Source organism: Triturus cristatus, chromosome 2_1, assembly GCF_964204655.1.
Source record: "Triturus cristatus chromosome 2_1, aTriCri1.1, whole genome shotgun sequence".
NCBI lineage: Eukaryota > Metazoa > Chordata > Amphibia > Caudata > Salamandridae > Triturus > Triturus cristatus.
Window position 1 is genome coordinate 1,047,368,572 of NC_140581.1, and position 15,232 is coordinate 1,047,383,803.

The 15,232-nt window shown below is 45.8% G+C and overlaps 1 protein-coding gene across 2 annotated transcripts in view; it reads right to left on the reverse strand.

Annotated features, from left to right (window-relative positions):
- LOC146866324 (E3 ISG15--protein ligase HERC5-like) overlaps positions 1-15,232 on the reverse strand; it is a 551,381-nt gene that overhangs the window by 365,914 nt on the left and 170,235 nt on the right. For both annotated transcript variants that reach the window (XM_085635591.1, XM_085635598.1), the window contains exon 9: positions 14,512-14,615. In XM_085635591.1, the coding sequence (XP_085491717.1) occupies positions 14,512-14,615 (104 nt within the window). The remainder of the gene's footprint in view (positions 1-14,511; positions 14,616-15,232) is intronic.

Here is a 15,232-nt window from a genome sequence, read left to right on the forward strand (position 1 = left end):
TTTTTGGAAGCTCCTCTATAAAAGGAGCGACGAAAGGAGCCTCTGGGTTGAGTAGACTGCAATGCTCCTATAGATTTGGCAGTCTCATTATCTTTCTTCATTTTTTCTAGGGCAGTGTCTACTGCAGGGCCGAATAGTTGCTCCTGATTAAAGGGTTGAGCAAGAATGGTGGTTTGTACTTCCGGCTTGAAGCCGGAAATGCGCAGCCATGCGTGGCGTCTAAGCAATACGCTTGTCTTGACTGCCCTAGAGACGGTGTCCGCTGCGTCTAATGCACATTTAATGGAGGCATTGGATATTAGTTTGCCCTCTTGGATGAGGTCAGTGGCCTGTGTTTTGAATGGTTCAGGCAGGTGTTGCAAGAGATCCTCTAGTTGATCATAATGGGCTCTATCATAACGAGCCAATGTGGCTTGTGTATTTGCGATACGCCAGTGGTTAGCCGCTTGAGCGGCAACCCTTTTGCCGGAAGCCTCCAGGAGTTTAGACTTTTTGTCTGGGAGTGGCATGTCTCCGGTTGTTTGGGAGTTTGCCCGTTTTCTGGCATTTGATACGACTAGTTAGTCTAGGGGGAGTTGCGCCTTGATGTACGCAGGATCTTGTGGCGCCGGTCTATATTTTCTGATATCCGTATAAATCGCGGGGCTACAAGTGAGATCCTTGAAACAGAATCAGCAGTTAAACTTGGCCCAGGCTTACCTAAAAATCCTACCAAATCACATGAAGACCAGCAGCTTGCACAGCGACATGCGGCGCAGTCAGCTCAAGGGGAGATAGATGACCAAAGGGGTGGTCAGATTCTCAGCAGGCCACGGAGTCCCTCCGCACAGGCGCGACCCTCAAACTATTGTAGGCCAGCTGGACGGCCCCGTGGTGCTGCCAGGGGAGGTCTGCCAGCGCCCTACCACCATTCATCTTTCCCCAGAATCCACACCTTATGTAGTGGTCTTGGGGAACGTCCCTCCTCTTTGTCCAGGTATAAACGAGGATTATAATAAGTTAAAGAACAAGGTACTCCACTGGTTAACAACTAATACCCCCATGGGTCCTGGTGCAGAATGCAGCATCATCATGGTACGTCGAGTGGAATGGATAGGCAGCAATAAAAAGTTGGGAGGGGGTGACTGTGTTATAGTTAACTTCAACAGGGCTTCTGTACCCAAAAGAATCCTGTCAGGTGATATTCGTGTTGGTCAGTTATTTCATGGGTCCACAATACAGGCACTTCCACTGGATTTCTTCTATAGAGCTGAATCTCATGGGTATATAATGGGGAATAAGGATAGGGAACTCTCACAAGGCAGACGGCCTTATAAAAACCCTGTAGGCAACAACCGAGGGTTCCCACAACCATTGTATAGTACACGTTATCCATGGGGGCCTCATTTTGCTCCTGTCGTGCCTCCTACCCTAGCATTAGCCAACAGATCCTCTATGCTATCGGGGTTGGAGGAATGCGATTGACTGGATGTTTCTGACGAGACCGTAGTAGAGCTAATGCACCAATTGAGGGCCCACTCAACCCCGGCAACCGAGATAGAGACAGTGCAAATGGTTCCCCTTTCATCACCACAAATAGAGGTGACACCCCACGATGCGGACAGTAATGTTCTATCATGGAACATAGCAGGCCTGGCAGACAAGTTCCAGGATCCCTTATGGCAACAGTTTGTTAGGCAATTCTTAGAAATTTGCCTTCAAGAGACCTGGTTAGTGGACTGCAACTTTTTTCTGGAGGGTTTTAAAGCTTATTTTGTTCCTGCTTCCCCGTCACCCAGTGGAAGGGCCAAAGGAGGTTTGGTTATTTATATCTCCCTGACCGTCGACTGCCAGGTACAAACTTGCCCTCCTTTTAGCCAGGGCCTTCAGGCCATCACACTCAAGAAGGGGAACAACACAATGACCCTGATCAATTTTTATAACCCACCGAATAGCAAAAAGGGGGAAGGTAACATCATACAGCTGAGTCACTATCTAAGGAAGTTATGTGATCTCAGCTTACACCCCTTGATGGTGCTGGGAGATTTCAATACTCACCCCTGTGGCGACCCATAGATCACGAATATGTCCGACATGGGATGCCACAGAATGAGGGGGTTTCACTTTGAGCATTCAACACAGGGGGATGAATTAAACAATTTAGTCAATGAATTTGACTTACTGACACTAATGTCCCTCTCTGCCCCAAACTGTAAAACCCTGACTCCCACCTTCAAAGGTAGAGGTACCAGGTCTTTTATAAACCACATTTTAATTTCTTCTTCCTCTTAGTCCCTTTTTCAGAGGTTTACCATCAAGGACAGTGGTTATAGTGATCACAATCCCCTTTGTGTATACCTCTGTGGTGTATTTCTATCCAGCAAATCTAGGGGAAGGGTACTGGGAATCACAAGACCTATAGACGGTGGGCGCCACCTTAAATGGTCCCAGATCGACCCAGATGCTTTCCACAGGGAGGTGAGAGACTCATGTGTAGCTGAACTTGCTCTTTGCGTCCAACCGGAGAGTCTAGCAAGGGATGTTCTTAGTGCTTTCAGCGCCATTTCACGCAAAGCAGGGGAACTTCTGAGGGCTCCAGCCTGTAAGGTATCTAATTCAAACCCAAGATGGTTCGATTCCTCTTGCTCCCAGACTGCACGTAAGTTAAAGGAGACCTAGAAAGTTGTTCCAAGAAACCCCCATACATACGGGCATGTTGTACAGGATACAAACAGGCCCTAGCTACCCGTAAGAGAGCTCTGAACGAGGAGGCATGGAGGGAGTTGCTAGAGTCTAGCACATTAAGGAATGGCACACGGTTTTGGGGCATTGTCAACAGACCCCTGTTCTCCGAAGACACAGGCAACATCCTAGATTCCCACATCACGGAAGAGGAATGGGTGGCCCACTTTTCATCTATGTTTAAGGGTTTCATGGGTCACCAAGACCAGTTATCGCGGGCATCAAACACTGACTTTCTGGTTTTTGAGTTAACAGAGGTAGAGGCGGGAATTGCGGGCCTAACCAGTAACAAGGCTCCTGGACCGTACGGAATTCCGCCGGACCATTACAAATCGGATCCATCCTTCTGGGCCCCGATCCTGGTGGCTGTATTGAATGCAGCGGCCAGGGACGGTAGCTCCGAATCCTGGGCCATCTCTACCATTGTGCCAGTGTTTAGGAAGGGGGATCGAAACAGTACGCACTGCAACCGACCTATTTCTGTTATTGACTCTGTAGCTAAGGTGGTGGGAGGGGTACTACTGCAAAGATTATCTTTATGGGCAGAGGAGCATAATATCATCGCCGACACCCAATATGGGTTTCGTGCGGGGAGATCGACGGTGGCCCAATGTTTAAACCTTTACCTGATCCTTGGCAAGTACACGATGGCCCAACCAGGTACGATCTACATGGCCTTCATGGACCTATCTTCCGCGTTTGACTGTGTAAACCGGGTCAAATTGTGGCAGTCCATGGGGGCCATGGGAGTGGAAGTCCCTATCGTGGACTTTCTAATGGATCTGCATAGGGATACTAAGGCAAATATTAGATATGCACAGGATCTTCGGGTTTCCAAGAAATTCAATATTGAAAGAGGGGTGAGGCAGGGCTGTATTCTGGCAACCTTCCTGTTCAACCTATACATCAAAGATCTTGAAGGAGCCCTGGTAACTACGGGGGCCGATTTTCCGCATGTGGGTCGCCGGGGTCTCCCCGTCCTCCTATATGCGGATGACGCCGTCCTAATATTGTGAACCGCTAGAGGACTCCAATCTCTACTAGATGCTTTCCTGAACTTTATGGGGTCTCGTGACTTAGCGATCAATAATGCAAAATCCTATGTCTTGCAGGTAGGGGCTTGTCCCACGAAAAAGTATTCTTTTTCCGTAGGTTCTGCGAAGATCCCCACAACATCAGTTTTTTCATACCTGGGGGTCCTGTTGGATGATCGCCTGAAGTGGGGGCCCCTTATTCTAAGGAAAAAGGGGGAGCTTATCCAAATAACTTCTGCCATTTTCAGCTTTGCTGCTAAGATGGGCAGCGCCCAATTGCAGCCATGCTGAAAATCTATCAGGCTAAGGGTGTGTCAACTGCATGTTACGGTAGTGAAGTCTGGGGGTATACCACAGCAGATGTGCTGCAGGTGGCAGAGAATAACTTTTTAAAGCACCTAATGGGAATGCCAACCTGTTTATCTAATGTAATAGCTCATGAAGAACTGGGGGCCCCATTTTTATGTGATACTCTTGCCTTGCATCCCCTAGTGTTTTGGCTTAAGTGCGGGCCAAACAAGGAGCTAAAGCTCACCCAGCAGATCCTAAAGGACTGTATGACCCTGGAACGTTTGTCCAGAATTCCATGGTTGCAGTATGTTAGAGGTCGCTTTACAGAGTTGGGTCGCCCGGAACTCATTTTAAAACCATCAACTATAACAAAAAAGGATGTGGAACTGGTTAAAAAAGCATTTATTTGCACCAGGAAGCTAGATAGTTCTGAACAGGAATTATGCAAACCAAGCGTCCGTAAATTTCTGACCCTAAAAACCCCTTCCATTGGCTGAGCCATACCTTCTGGGAACATTGACCACCTATGAGCGGTTTTTACTGTCCAGGTTTCGTCTCGATTTTTTCCATCTTTTAATTGCCGTTCGAAAGGGTGTAGTAGAGGACAGGTGTTAGCACCCTGTGGCTGCGTCAAAATGTCTCCTTAGGACCTGCTACACTTTATGTTCCTCTGTAAATTCTACGAAGTACCTCGGAGACATTTTTTACTCCCCCCTTTTAAAGAGGCTTAATTTTAACCAGGTTCGCCCAGCACTTTTGTATTTGCAGCTGCTGAAACCAGACTGTATAATCTTTATTGTAGGCTATTTGAAATCTTTGGTGAGAACCAGGGCCTGCCTGGAATATTAGTTATTCTAGGGGGAGGAGGTACTCATAGTTTTAAGGTATGTCTCTTGTGTATTCTCTATTTTTAGCACAGAAATGTACTTATTGTACCTGCCACATTTTATTCGTAACCTTTCTTGTTTTATGGCTATGAACTGTAAATTATTTTAATGTACTTCTTTTATGAGATTTGTATATACATTGTGACTTTTATGGTTTTCACACTGTAAAACTGAATAAAGTTTTATGATGATGATGAACTTCTTCTCACATTGGGATGGGGAGTCACGATGGGCCGATTGTATCGCCCAGGGTGTAGAAAGGGGGTTTCCCGGGTGGGGGGGGATTGTTGAAGAGGGGCACTGGGTGTGGGGTGCATTGAGAAGGAATATGCTACTTACCAGTATGCATCTGTTCTTGGCATGTAGAGCTGCAGAGCCACACACTAAGGATAAGATCGCCATCTGGTGTTGGGCTCGGATGATTGCAGGTTGTTGTTGTCTTTGGAAGAAGTCTTTGGTCACGAGATTGGTGACTCCTCCCCTGGACAACAGTGCGCATGGGCATCCACTCCATCCTCAGATTGTTTTTCGCCATGATGGGAAATGATGGAGTGTGTAAGAAGTAAAGAGAAAGGATGTCCATGTGTAGTGTCTAATTAAGACAAAGCTGGAACGGATACAGGTCCCGGGGAGGCGGGTGGGCGTGTGTGGCTCTGCAGCTCTACATGCCAAGAACAGATGCATACTGGTAAGTAGCATATTCCGTTCGAGGCATATGACCTGCAGATCACACACTAAGGATAGACTATATAGCAGTGTCTCCCCTAGCCGTGGTCACCTGTATCAGTTGCAGCAGTTTGGAATAGAGTTTTTAGGACAGCTTGGCCTACTGAATCTTGTTGTTTGGATTGCACATCAACACAGTAATGCTTAGTGAAGGTGTGTGTAGTAGACCATGTGGCTGCTTTGCAAATGTCTTCTAAGGGGATGTTCCCTAAGAATGCCATAGAGGCCCCTATTTTACGCGTGGAGTGCGCCCTAGGGGGAACGGTAAGAGTACGTTTAGCTTTTTGGTAACATATTTGGATACATTTGACTACCCATCTGGCGATACCCGATTTGGAAATAGGGTGGCCTTTATGTGGTGGAGCGAAAGCAACAAACAGTTTCTTGGTTTTCCGAAAAGGTTTGGTTCTGTCGATGTAATACAGCAAGGCTCTTTTAACATCTAAGGTATGAAGTGCCCTCTCGGCTACTGAGTCTGGATTAGGGAAGAAGACTGGCAGTTCCACTGACTGGTTTAGATGGAAAGGGGAAATTACTTTAGGGAGGAATTTTGGATTCGTCCTAAGAACCACTTTGTTCCGATGTAGTTGTAGGAAGGGTTCTTCGAGAGTTAAGGCTTGTATTTCACTTACTCTTCGCAGGGATGTGATTGCGATGAGGAAAGCCACTTTCCATGTTAGGAACTGCAGTTCGCATTTGTGCATTGGTTCAAATGGGGGACCCATGAGCCTAGTTAGAACAATATTAAGGTTCCACACCGGGGAAGGTGGTAACCTTGGAGGAATAATTCTTTTAAGACCCTCCATAAATGCTTCAATGGCTGGTACCTTAAAGAGGGACAGGTGTTGTCTATTTTGCAAATAGGCTGCTAATGCCGCTAGATGTAGACGTATAGAGAAATACGCTAAATTGCATCTTTGCAAGTGTAATAAATAGCAAATGATGTTTTGGATGGAAGCATCCAGTGGTTTATGTCATTGTTAGCGCAGTAAATGGCAAATCGTTTCCATTTTGCAGCATAGCATGCCCTAGTAGTAGGTCTCCTGGCTTCTTTAATGATATTCATACAGTCTGGAGGAAGGTTGAGGTACCCGAACTCTAAGACTTCAGGAGCCAGATTGCCAAGTTCAGTGTTTGAGGATCTGGGTGTCTGATTTCTCCATGGTTCTGGGTTAAGAGATCCGGGGAGAGATGCAGTTTTTGATGTGGAACTAGCGATAGTTCCAAAAGTGTGGTGAACCAGGGTTGACGTGCCCAAGTGGGAGCCACTAGGATGAGTGTCAGCGACTGTTGTTTCAGTTTGCGTACCACAAATGGAATGAGTGGGAGAGGCGGAAAAGCGTACGCAAATCTGCCTGACCAGTTCATCCATATTGCATTGCCCTTTGACCGTGGGTGTGGGACCTGGCGGCGAAGGTTGGGCATTTTGCGTTTTCTTGTGTGGCGAACAGGTCTATGTCTGGTTGTCCCCACTTTTGGAAGAATGGGAGTAAGACTTTGGGGTGTAGTTCCCATTCGTGTATCTGCTGTGTGTGGCGACATAAGAGGTCGGCCACCTGGTTCTGAATCCCTGGGAGGTGTTCTGCTAGCAGGTAGATGTTTCGGGGAATTGCCCATCTCCAAATTTGTTGCGCCAGTTGGGACAGTTGTAGAGAATGTGTCCCTCCTTGTTTCTGTATGTAATACATTATGGTCATGTTGTCCGTGTGGATGAGGATAGTTTTGTTTTGTAGATGCACTTGGAAGGATTTCAGTGCTAGGAACACCGCTAGAAGTTCTAGGTGATTGATGTGGAGCTGTTTTTGTTGAGTGGTCCACCTTCCCTGAGTGGTGTGTTGAAGGAGGTGGGCTCCCCACCCCGTGAGAGATGCGTCGGTTGTCAGCACAACTTGTGGAAGGGGCTCCAAGAACGGCCGCCCTTTGGACAGGTTGATGGTGTTCCACCATTTCAGTGAGCGAAGTGAACGGCTGTCCACCAACACCAGATCGGTAAGTTGTCCGTGGGCCTGATTACACTGTTGTGCTAGACATTCCTGTAAGGGATGCATTTGAAGGCGTGCGTAGGGTACTATGGAGATGCATGATGCCATCATGCCTAAGAGTTGGATGAACACTCTTGCGGGGAGGGAGTGTTTTTTTTTTAATGTTTTGATGAGACTTTGTATGTTGGCTATCCTGGCTATGCTGGGATAAGCTACGGCTTTGGCTGTGTCTATGGTAGCTCCCAGGTATTGTTGTACTTGGGAGGGTTGTAGTTGAGATTTGGGATAGTTGATGGTAAATCCCAAGTTGTGTAGGGTTTGAATAGTGCGGTGAGTGTGGAGAACGCATTTGTCTAGAGTATTGGCTTTTATGACCCAATCGTCCAGATAGGGGAAGACATGGATTTCTTGTCTCCTGAGATATGCTGCCACAACTGCCAAGCATTTGGTGAACACCCTGGGTGCAGTTGTTACTCCGAATGGGAGAACTGTAAACTGATAGTGCTGACCGTCTACCACAAATCGTAGATACTTCCTGTGAGCGGGATGCATAGGGATGTGAAAATATGCGTCCTTGAGGTCTAATGTGGCAAGGAAGTCTCCTTGTTGAAGTAATGGAAGGACCTGTTGGAGAGTGATCATGTGGAAATGATCCGATTGTATGTACTGGTTTAGTAGTCTGAGGTCCAGTATGGGTCTTAAGGTTTTGTCCTTTTTGGGAATGAGGAAGTATAGGGAATATACTCCGGTGCCCTGATGTTGTAGTGGAACAGGTTCTATAGCGTGTTTTTGAAGCAAAGACTGTATTTCTTGTTTGAGGAGCGGGAGGTGGTGAGACGTCATGGGACGGTGCCTGGGTGGTAAGTTTGGGGGTGGGTTTATGAGTTCAAGGCAGTAGCCAGATTGGATAATTTGTCTTACCCACCTGTCTGTAGTGATGGTATTCCAGACAGGTAGGAACTGTTGAAGTCTGCCCCCGACCGGAGTGGTATGGTCTGGGGGGAGTGGTGGCAAGTCACTGTTTAGTGGCTGTAGAGGTGCGGGTGTTGTTGTTGTTGCCCCGTCCTCACCCTTTAGTATTGTTTCCCCGATAACCTCCTCTAAAATATCCTCTGTTAGGGGATGTTTGACCTGATGCTTTGAAGGTGGAAGAGCTGTCTGTTCCCACATTTTTGGAAGCTCCTCTATAAAAGGAGCGACGAAAGGAGCCTCTGGGTTGAGTAGACTGCAATGCTCCTATAGATTTGGCAGTCTCATTATCTTTCTTCATTTTTTCTAGGGCAGTGTCTACTGCAGGGCCGAATAGTTGCTCCTGATTAAAGGGTTGAGCAAGAATGGTGGTTTGTACTTCCGGCTTGAAGCCGGAAATATTCTGGGGTTGAGAACCCTGGCCCTGACAGGGTCTTTAAAAACCTCATTGGCATGCTTTATCACTCCTTTAATCATGGGTAGAATGTGGACTGTTTTCTGGGACTGCTCAAAAGTGTCGAGTAGAAAATCCTCCTCAGGAGTGTCGGTGTGCATGGTGACACCATGAAACGATGCTGCTCTGTTTATAAGCTGACCGAACCCTAAATGGTCATCAGGAGGGGAGGGTTTTGAGGGGTATGGAGTGGGGTCAGGCATATCAGGCATAGGGTAAGTCCAGTCATCTACTGGTGCTGTGTCCGGGAGTGTAAATGGATCAGTAGGATCAGTGGGATAAGTAAAGAAATCTGGTTCTCCCCCTCCCCCTAAATCATCATCATCCTGTGGAGGTGGTGTGTGAGAAGGAGATGGTAGAGGTGAAGGCGGTGGGGGTGGGGGGGATGGAATAGGAGGTAATGTAGGAGAGGAAGGACGTATGGGTGAAGTGGCACAGTCCTTCTTCTTTGGAGGTGCTGGAGGAGGTGTTGTGTCCAGCTTCCTTTTCTTGTAGGGCACCGCTGTGACATGTCCAGTTTTTGGATTTATGTAAATCCGTTTTTGCTTTGGATCAGGCTGAAAGAGTTCCTCACTGTCCGAAGGCGGCTTTTGCGCCGACTTTTTTGGTTCTTTATGGACTTGTTTTGGCACCGAGGAACTTTTCGGTTCCAGTGGATTTTTCGGTGCCGAAGAACCTTTCAGTGCCGAAGGACCTTTCGGTGCCGACGAGCCTTTCGGTGCCGACGAGCCTTTTGGTGTCGGTGGAGACCTCGGCGCCGAAGAACGTTTCGGTGCCGGTGGAGATGTTGGTGCCGAGTGACGTTTCGGGGCCGATGGAGATTTCGGTCTCGGAGCCTGCTTCGGTGCCGAAGGTATTATAGGTACAATGACATGAGGTTTGCTCGAGCCCGAGCCACCTGCAGGCTTACTTTTCTTCGGAGCCGGGCCCGAGGGCGGGGCTTCAGAAGATGTTTTTGGATCGCGACTGGGCCCAGCTAGCAGAGTCTTGACCAATGTCTTTTGGGTGTTGTTGGGGTAGGGGGGCTGGTACTCACAGGCTGCCCCGGATCTGAATCGTCGGCCTCGGACACGATCTGGAGATCTTCGGAGTCATCGTCAGGGACATCCTGTGCAAAGATGTCTTCTGGTTCCGGAACCGGCTTGGCCATGATATGGCGTCGAGCTCTCCGGTCCCGGATAGTTTTCTTCGATCGGAATGCGGCGCAGGCTGGACAGCTGGATTCGTTGTGGTCTGGTGAAAGGAACAAATTACAGACCTCGTGGTGATCGCTATGAGGGAACTTTGCTCCACATTGGGGGCATTTTTTAAAAGGTGTCCTTTCCATCAGCCGCGTCCGGAGTCAGTCCGATATGGTTTTTGACGTTGAGTTTTCAAATTTTGAGAGTTGTGGTGATTGCTATAAGTTTTCTGCTGGAGTGGAAAAAAGTTCATCCAAACCCAATGGCGGAAAAAAACAATCTGAGGATGGAGTGGATGCCCATGCGCACTGTTGTCCAGGGGAGGAGTCACCAATCTCGTGACCAAAGACTTCTTCCGAAGACAACAACAACCTGCAATCATCCGAGCCCAACACCAGATGGCGATCTTATCCTTAGTGTGTGATCTGCAGCTCATATGCCTCGAACAAAATGAAATTGAAATTGAATATGGATAGGTCAGAAGTAGTTAACTTCCTAACATGGAACGTGAATGGGTTGAGAACTAGGAGGAAAGTGTCCCGTAATATAGAATTCTTAAAGAACAGTGAGGCGCAAATCATATTACTGCAAAAGACACAACTGGAAAGATGCGAGTGTAGACAATGCTTTAGTAAGTTAAGATGGGTACAGGAGGTAGTGTGTTCAGACGAAAGAGGGAGTACTAGAGGAGTGGCCATTATCCTGAAAAGTAACTCTGAAATAAGATTAGCTGAATATGAATACGACTTTCGGGTAGATGATTAGTAGCTACCCTATTAATTCAAGGTATGCCGCTGGTGTGTGCTGCATACTATGGGCAAAATAATGACAATCCAGATGCCCTTATAAAGCTTGAAATCTGTTTATTAGAGACAACGGCCCGATAGTATTGGAAGGGGATTTCAATTTAGTTATGAATAAGGAACTAGACCGAACATCAAAAGTTAAGTACATTAGTCCTCCAAAAACATTTTCCGGATTGAAAAGTATGATGAGGGAATTTAACCAGATTGATATCCGGTGTAGTAAAATGGGGGAAATTAGAGTTTACTTTCTATAGCAAGAAGTACAGACATCACTCCCGTATAGATTATTGTTGTTAGATCAGGAGCTGTATGGGGATGTGGAAAAGGTTACTCATATCCCAGCAATCCTGTCAGATCATTCCGCAGTAGTCATGTCTCAGTGGTTACATCACAAGGAGGGGCAGAGAAGGTGGACACTGGATAGGACGATATTACTGGACGAGGATGTGTTTTGTGACTAAGGAGATTACTTTCAAGCCAATATGGGATCGGCAAAAGTGCAAACAGTCTGGGATGCCTTTAAAGCATATTTAAGGAGGGTCTTACGGTCTATAATGGTGGGAAAGAGACGGGTGGCGAAGCAAGAAGATGTGAACAGAATTAGAGAGATTAAGAAAAAAGAAGGAGATTTGCAGAAGACTTCGATGGATGGCTTGGACAGTGTGCGGGTACTTAGTAAAGATCTGGAAAGGTTACAGGCAGAATTCCAGGCACAGCTAGATAAAAAGCTACTATATAGATGGAAAGTGAGCAAGCTTCAACACTTTGCTTATGGAGAAAAATGTAGATAGTTACTAGCCTGGAAGGTTAAAGCAGACAGGGCCAGAAACACAATACAGGACCTAATTAGTAGGGAGTCAGGAAAAGTATTATATGCTAACTCAGATATATGTGGAGAAGCCCGAAGTTTTATGAGTTATCTCTATAGTGAAGATATACAACCGAGCCGTGAGGGCATAAAGGACTGGTTAAGAATGACACACTTCCACAATTGACCAATGAACAAAAGAAAGCCTTGGAGGGAGATATTACAGATGAAGAGATTAGAGCGCAGTGTAGGACAAGGACAAGGGGAAAGGCAGCTGGACCAGACAGTCGCCCAGTAGAGGCCTTTTAATGCATTATGGGTATAGTAGTTCCAGTCTTAAAAGTCCTATTTAATGAGATCTACATTGGGTGGGGAAACGGTCCCCATTTCTTGGTCAGAGGCTACGGTTACTTTAATTATAAAACTGAACAAAGAGCCGCAGAAAGTGGATTCTTATAGACCGATATCTCTTTTAAATACGGACTATAAGACTTTCTCCGGAATTATAGCATCACGGGTAGCCAAGGTTATAAAAGAGGTTATTCATCCCGATCAAAGAGGCTTTATACCAGGGAGGCAGCTAGATTAACTAACATTCCAGTTGATGGGGGTTGTGGATATGGCGGAGGCATGGAATTTACTTCTAACTATTGTGGCAGTAGATGCAGCTAAGGCTTTCGACCAGGTGCACTGGGCATATCTTTAGGAGACAATATGTAGATTTGACTTTCCGCAGAATGTGGTAAGGGCTGTGCAAAATTTGTATTACTGCCCTAAGGCCAAGGTGTTGGTAAATGGAGAACGGTTGAGTTGGTTCAGCATCTCAAGAGGAACAAGACAAGGCTGTCCTCTGTCCCCGCTGCTTTTTAATCTGTATATAGAGCCTTTAGCTAATTTGATATGGGCTGATTCCACCATTCTCCCTTTAAATTCCTATGAGTTTGAAGTTAAATTGGTATTATATGCAGATGATTTGATTCTGTTCACCAGTAATCCACAAGATGCAATTCCTAATTTGATGAGGAAGGCAGAGAATTTCAGCCTAATCTCGGGGTACAAAGTGAATACAGAAAAAACTGAGATATGAGATAATGGAATGGAACCACAGTCTGATGAGTCAGGGGGCCAAATCACAAATATGTTATCTTGGGGTATTGATTACCCAGAAACTGGAGGGTATCACTAAAAGAAATTGGAGGAAAGTTAGTCATGAGATAGAGAGTCTGTTGCTAAAATGGGCGAACCTACCTTTAAATATCTATGGTCAGGTAAATCTTAGAAAAATGATCAATCTCCCAAAAGTTACTTTTCTTTTTAATTCTATTCCTTTAACTTTTCAGAAAGAGGACATAGCTAAAGGATTGGCGTTACCAGACTTGCTTGCCTATTGCTATGCCTTTCATTTTAAGAATGTTAGCGTGCTTGCAAACAAGACGGATAAGACATCTGTGGGCTTTCTTTTTGAGGCTATGCTGGTGGATGTCCCGAAAAGCCAGCATCACTTTCTTTATAAATATGGAGACCCAAAAATGTTCAAAAAGGTGAGGCTTAAGATCTGGAGGTCCGCGTTAAGAACTTGGATGTATGTGCGGAATTGTACCAAGGGACAATTAACAAGGTTTAAGTACTATCAATTATGTTCCTGGTGGGCAACACAAGATTGGGCACAAGATGAGGAGGAGTCAAAATATGATCAGGTGATGAGAACTGTCAGTGGAAAAAGGAAATTTCTTTTTCATATTGGGCTTTCCTGGAGACAGATGAGAAGATCAAAACTAAAATTTTAAATCTATGGGGTAAAGAATTCGGTGATGTAAACTTGAAGCAAATGTGGCACGACTCATATGGTATGTTACGAACAGTGGTAAAACCAGCATCGCTTAAACGTAATCATTTGTTCACCACCTATAGGGACTATTGGTCCCCAGCGAAGCTGTCCAAGGTTACTGGCAATACCTATAACTGCCCAAGATATATGCTCGTAGCAGCAGGTGTCTTACATTTGTTCATAAAATTGCACTTTATTGTACCTTGGTGTGTGATTTTATTGGGGAAATTCTTGGAAAACAGATTAAGGTAAGCCCTTGCCTCATATTTTTCAGGCTAAACCTACAGGAAGAAGTACAGATTAATATGGTTAGTTCCAAATTTTTGTTTTATGCAATCTTGTTGGCAAGGCGTGAGATCTGTAGGCTATGGAAATCTGAAAGCCCCCCATCCTTCACAGAGTGTCTTAAGAATATTATATACAAAAATGAGTCTGATATGGCTTGCGCCGAAAAAGCAAAGATCAGATCTGGGCTCCGTTGGAAGAGTAGAGAGAGAAGGTAAGTGAGTCCAATGATTAAGCCAAACATGCTGTCGGCCATGGTATCTCCTATCCTCTTGTGGTCCTAGGACGTGAAGGAGATGGAAGTAGAAACAGTAGTGTGCTTGTGGGGTACTATTCTTCCTCCATCTTTCTGTCTCCCCCGTTGGCTTCAGATGGACTAGAGTAAAACTTAGCAAGAGAGTTGGCAGAAAAAGGGAAAAAAAAAAAGAATGTGGAGTTCTCCATTGCGTCATTTGTCTAGCTTTATAAAGCAGTATCAAAATGTCCACCTTAAAAGAAGCATGCATTACAATTCAAGAGCAATAACCAGTAAAACCTACTTTTTTGTTTTACGCCAGTCATCAGAGTTTCCATCTGCAAGCCATCGCTCTGCCATGCCAGGTTCAATTGTGGGTATTTGCATGTTCATACCCCAGCCACAAAACTGTCCAAAAAAAAGGAACATTTATTTGGCAAGAGTGTTTAACATTTAAACATGCAATCAGTAGGCTGAGCATAGGCAGCCCTGCTGATATTTTTGGTTACTGATCATTGACTTCCCCTGGATCAGAGAGGAACCACATGCACGGGCCAAACTTATTTATCAAAGTTAAGAGGTGTATAGACCATTCAATTTATCGATCAATGTAATAAATTATCACACTTATATATCACTGCATTGTCCCCTGTCTCAAGAACATATCAGTATACTGATGTGAGGTTCAGCTGGAGGGGCCATTTTTCCTTGAACAACTCCTTTCCTGAAATGCTATAGTTCTTCAGGCTGCTTAGAAGAGTGACTCACAGTGCAGCTGTCTGGAGGACAAGAAGATGTGAAGGAAGGATTGCAACACGAGTTTGAGGCACTGAGTGAGACATCTGTGACTGCACTACCAGGCCCTGTCTCCCAGAAGTTCAGAAACCTGCCTTTGGGTCCCTAAAATAGGTTCAAAGACTAACTTTGGGTGTGCTAAGCCAAGATGAGAGACCTCTTGCAAGGGAGACCAGGAAGAAGAGCACTCTCAGTCTGAGGGCTGCACTGTGCCAGCCACGGGGGCCTTT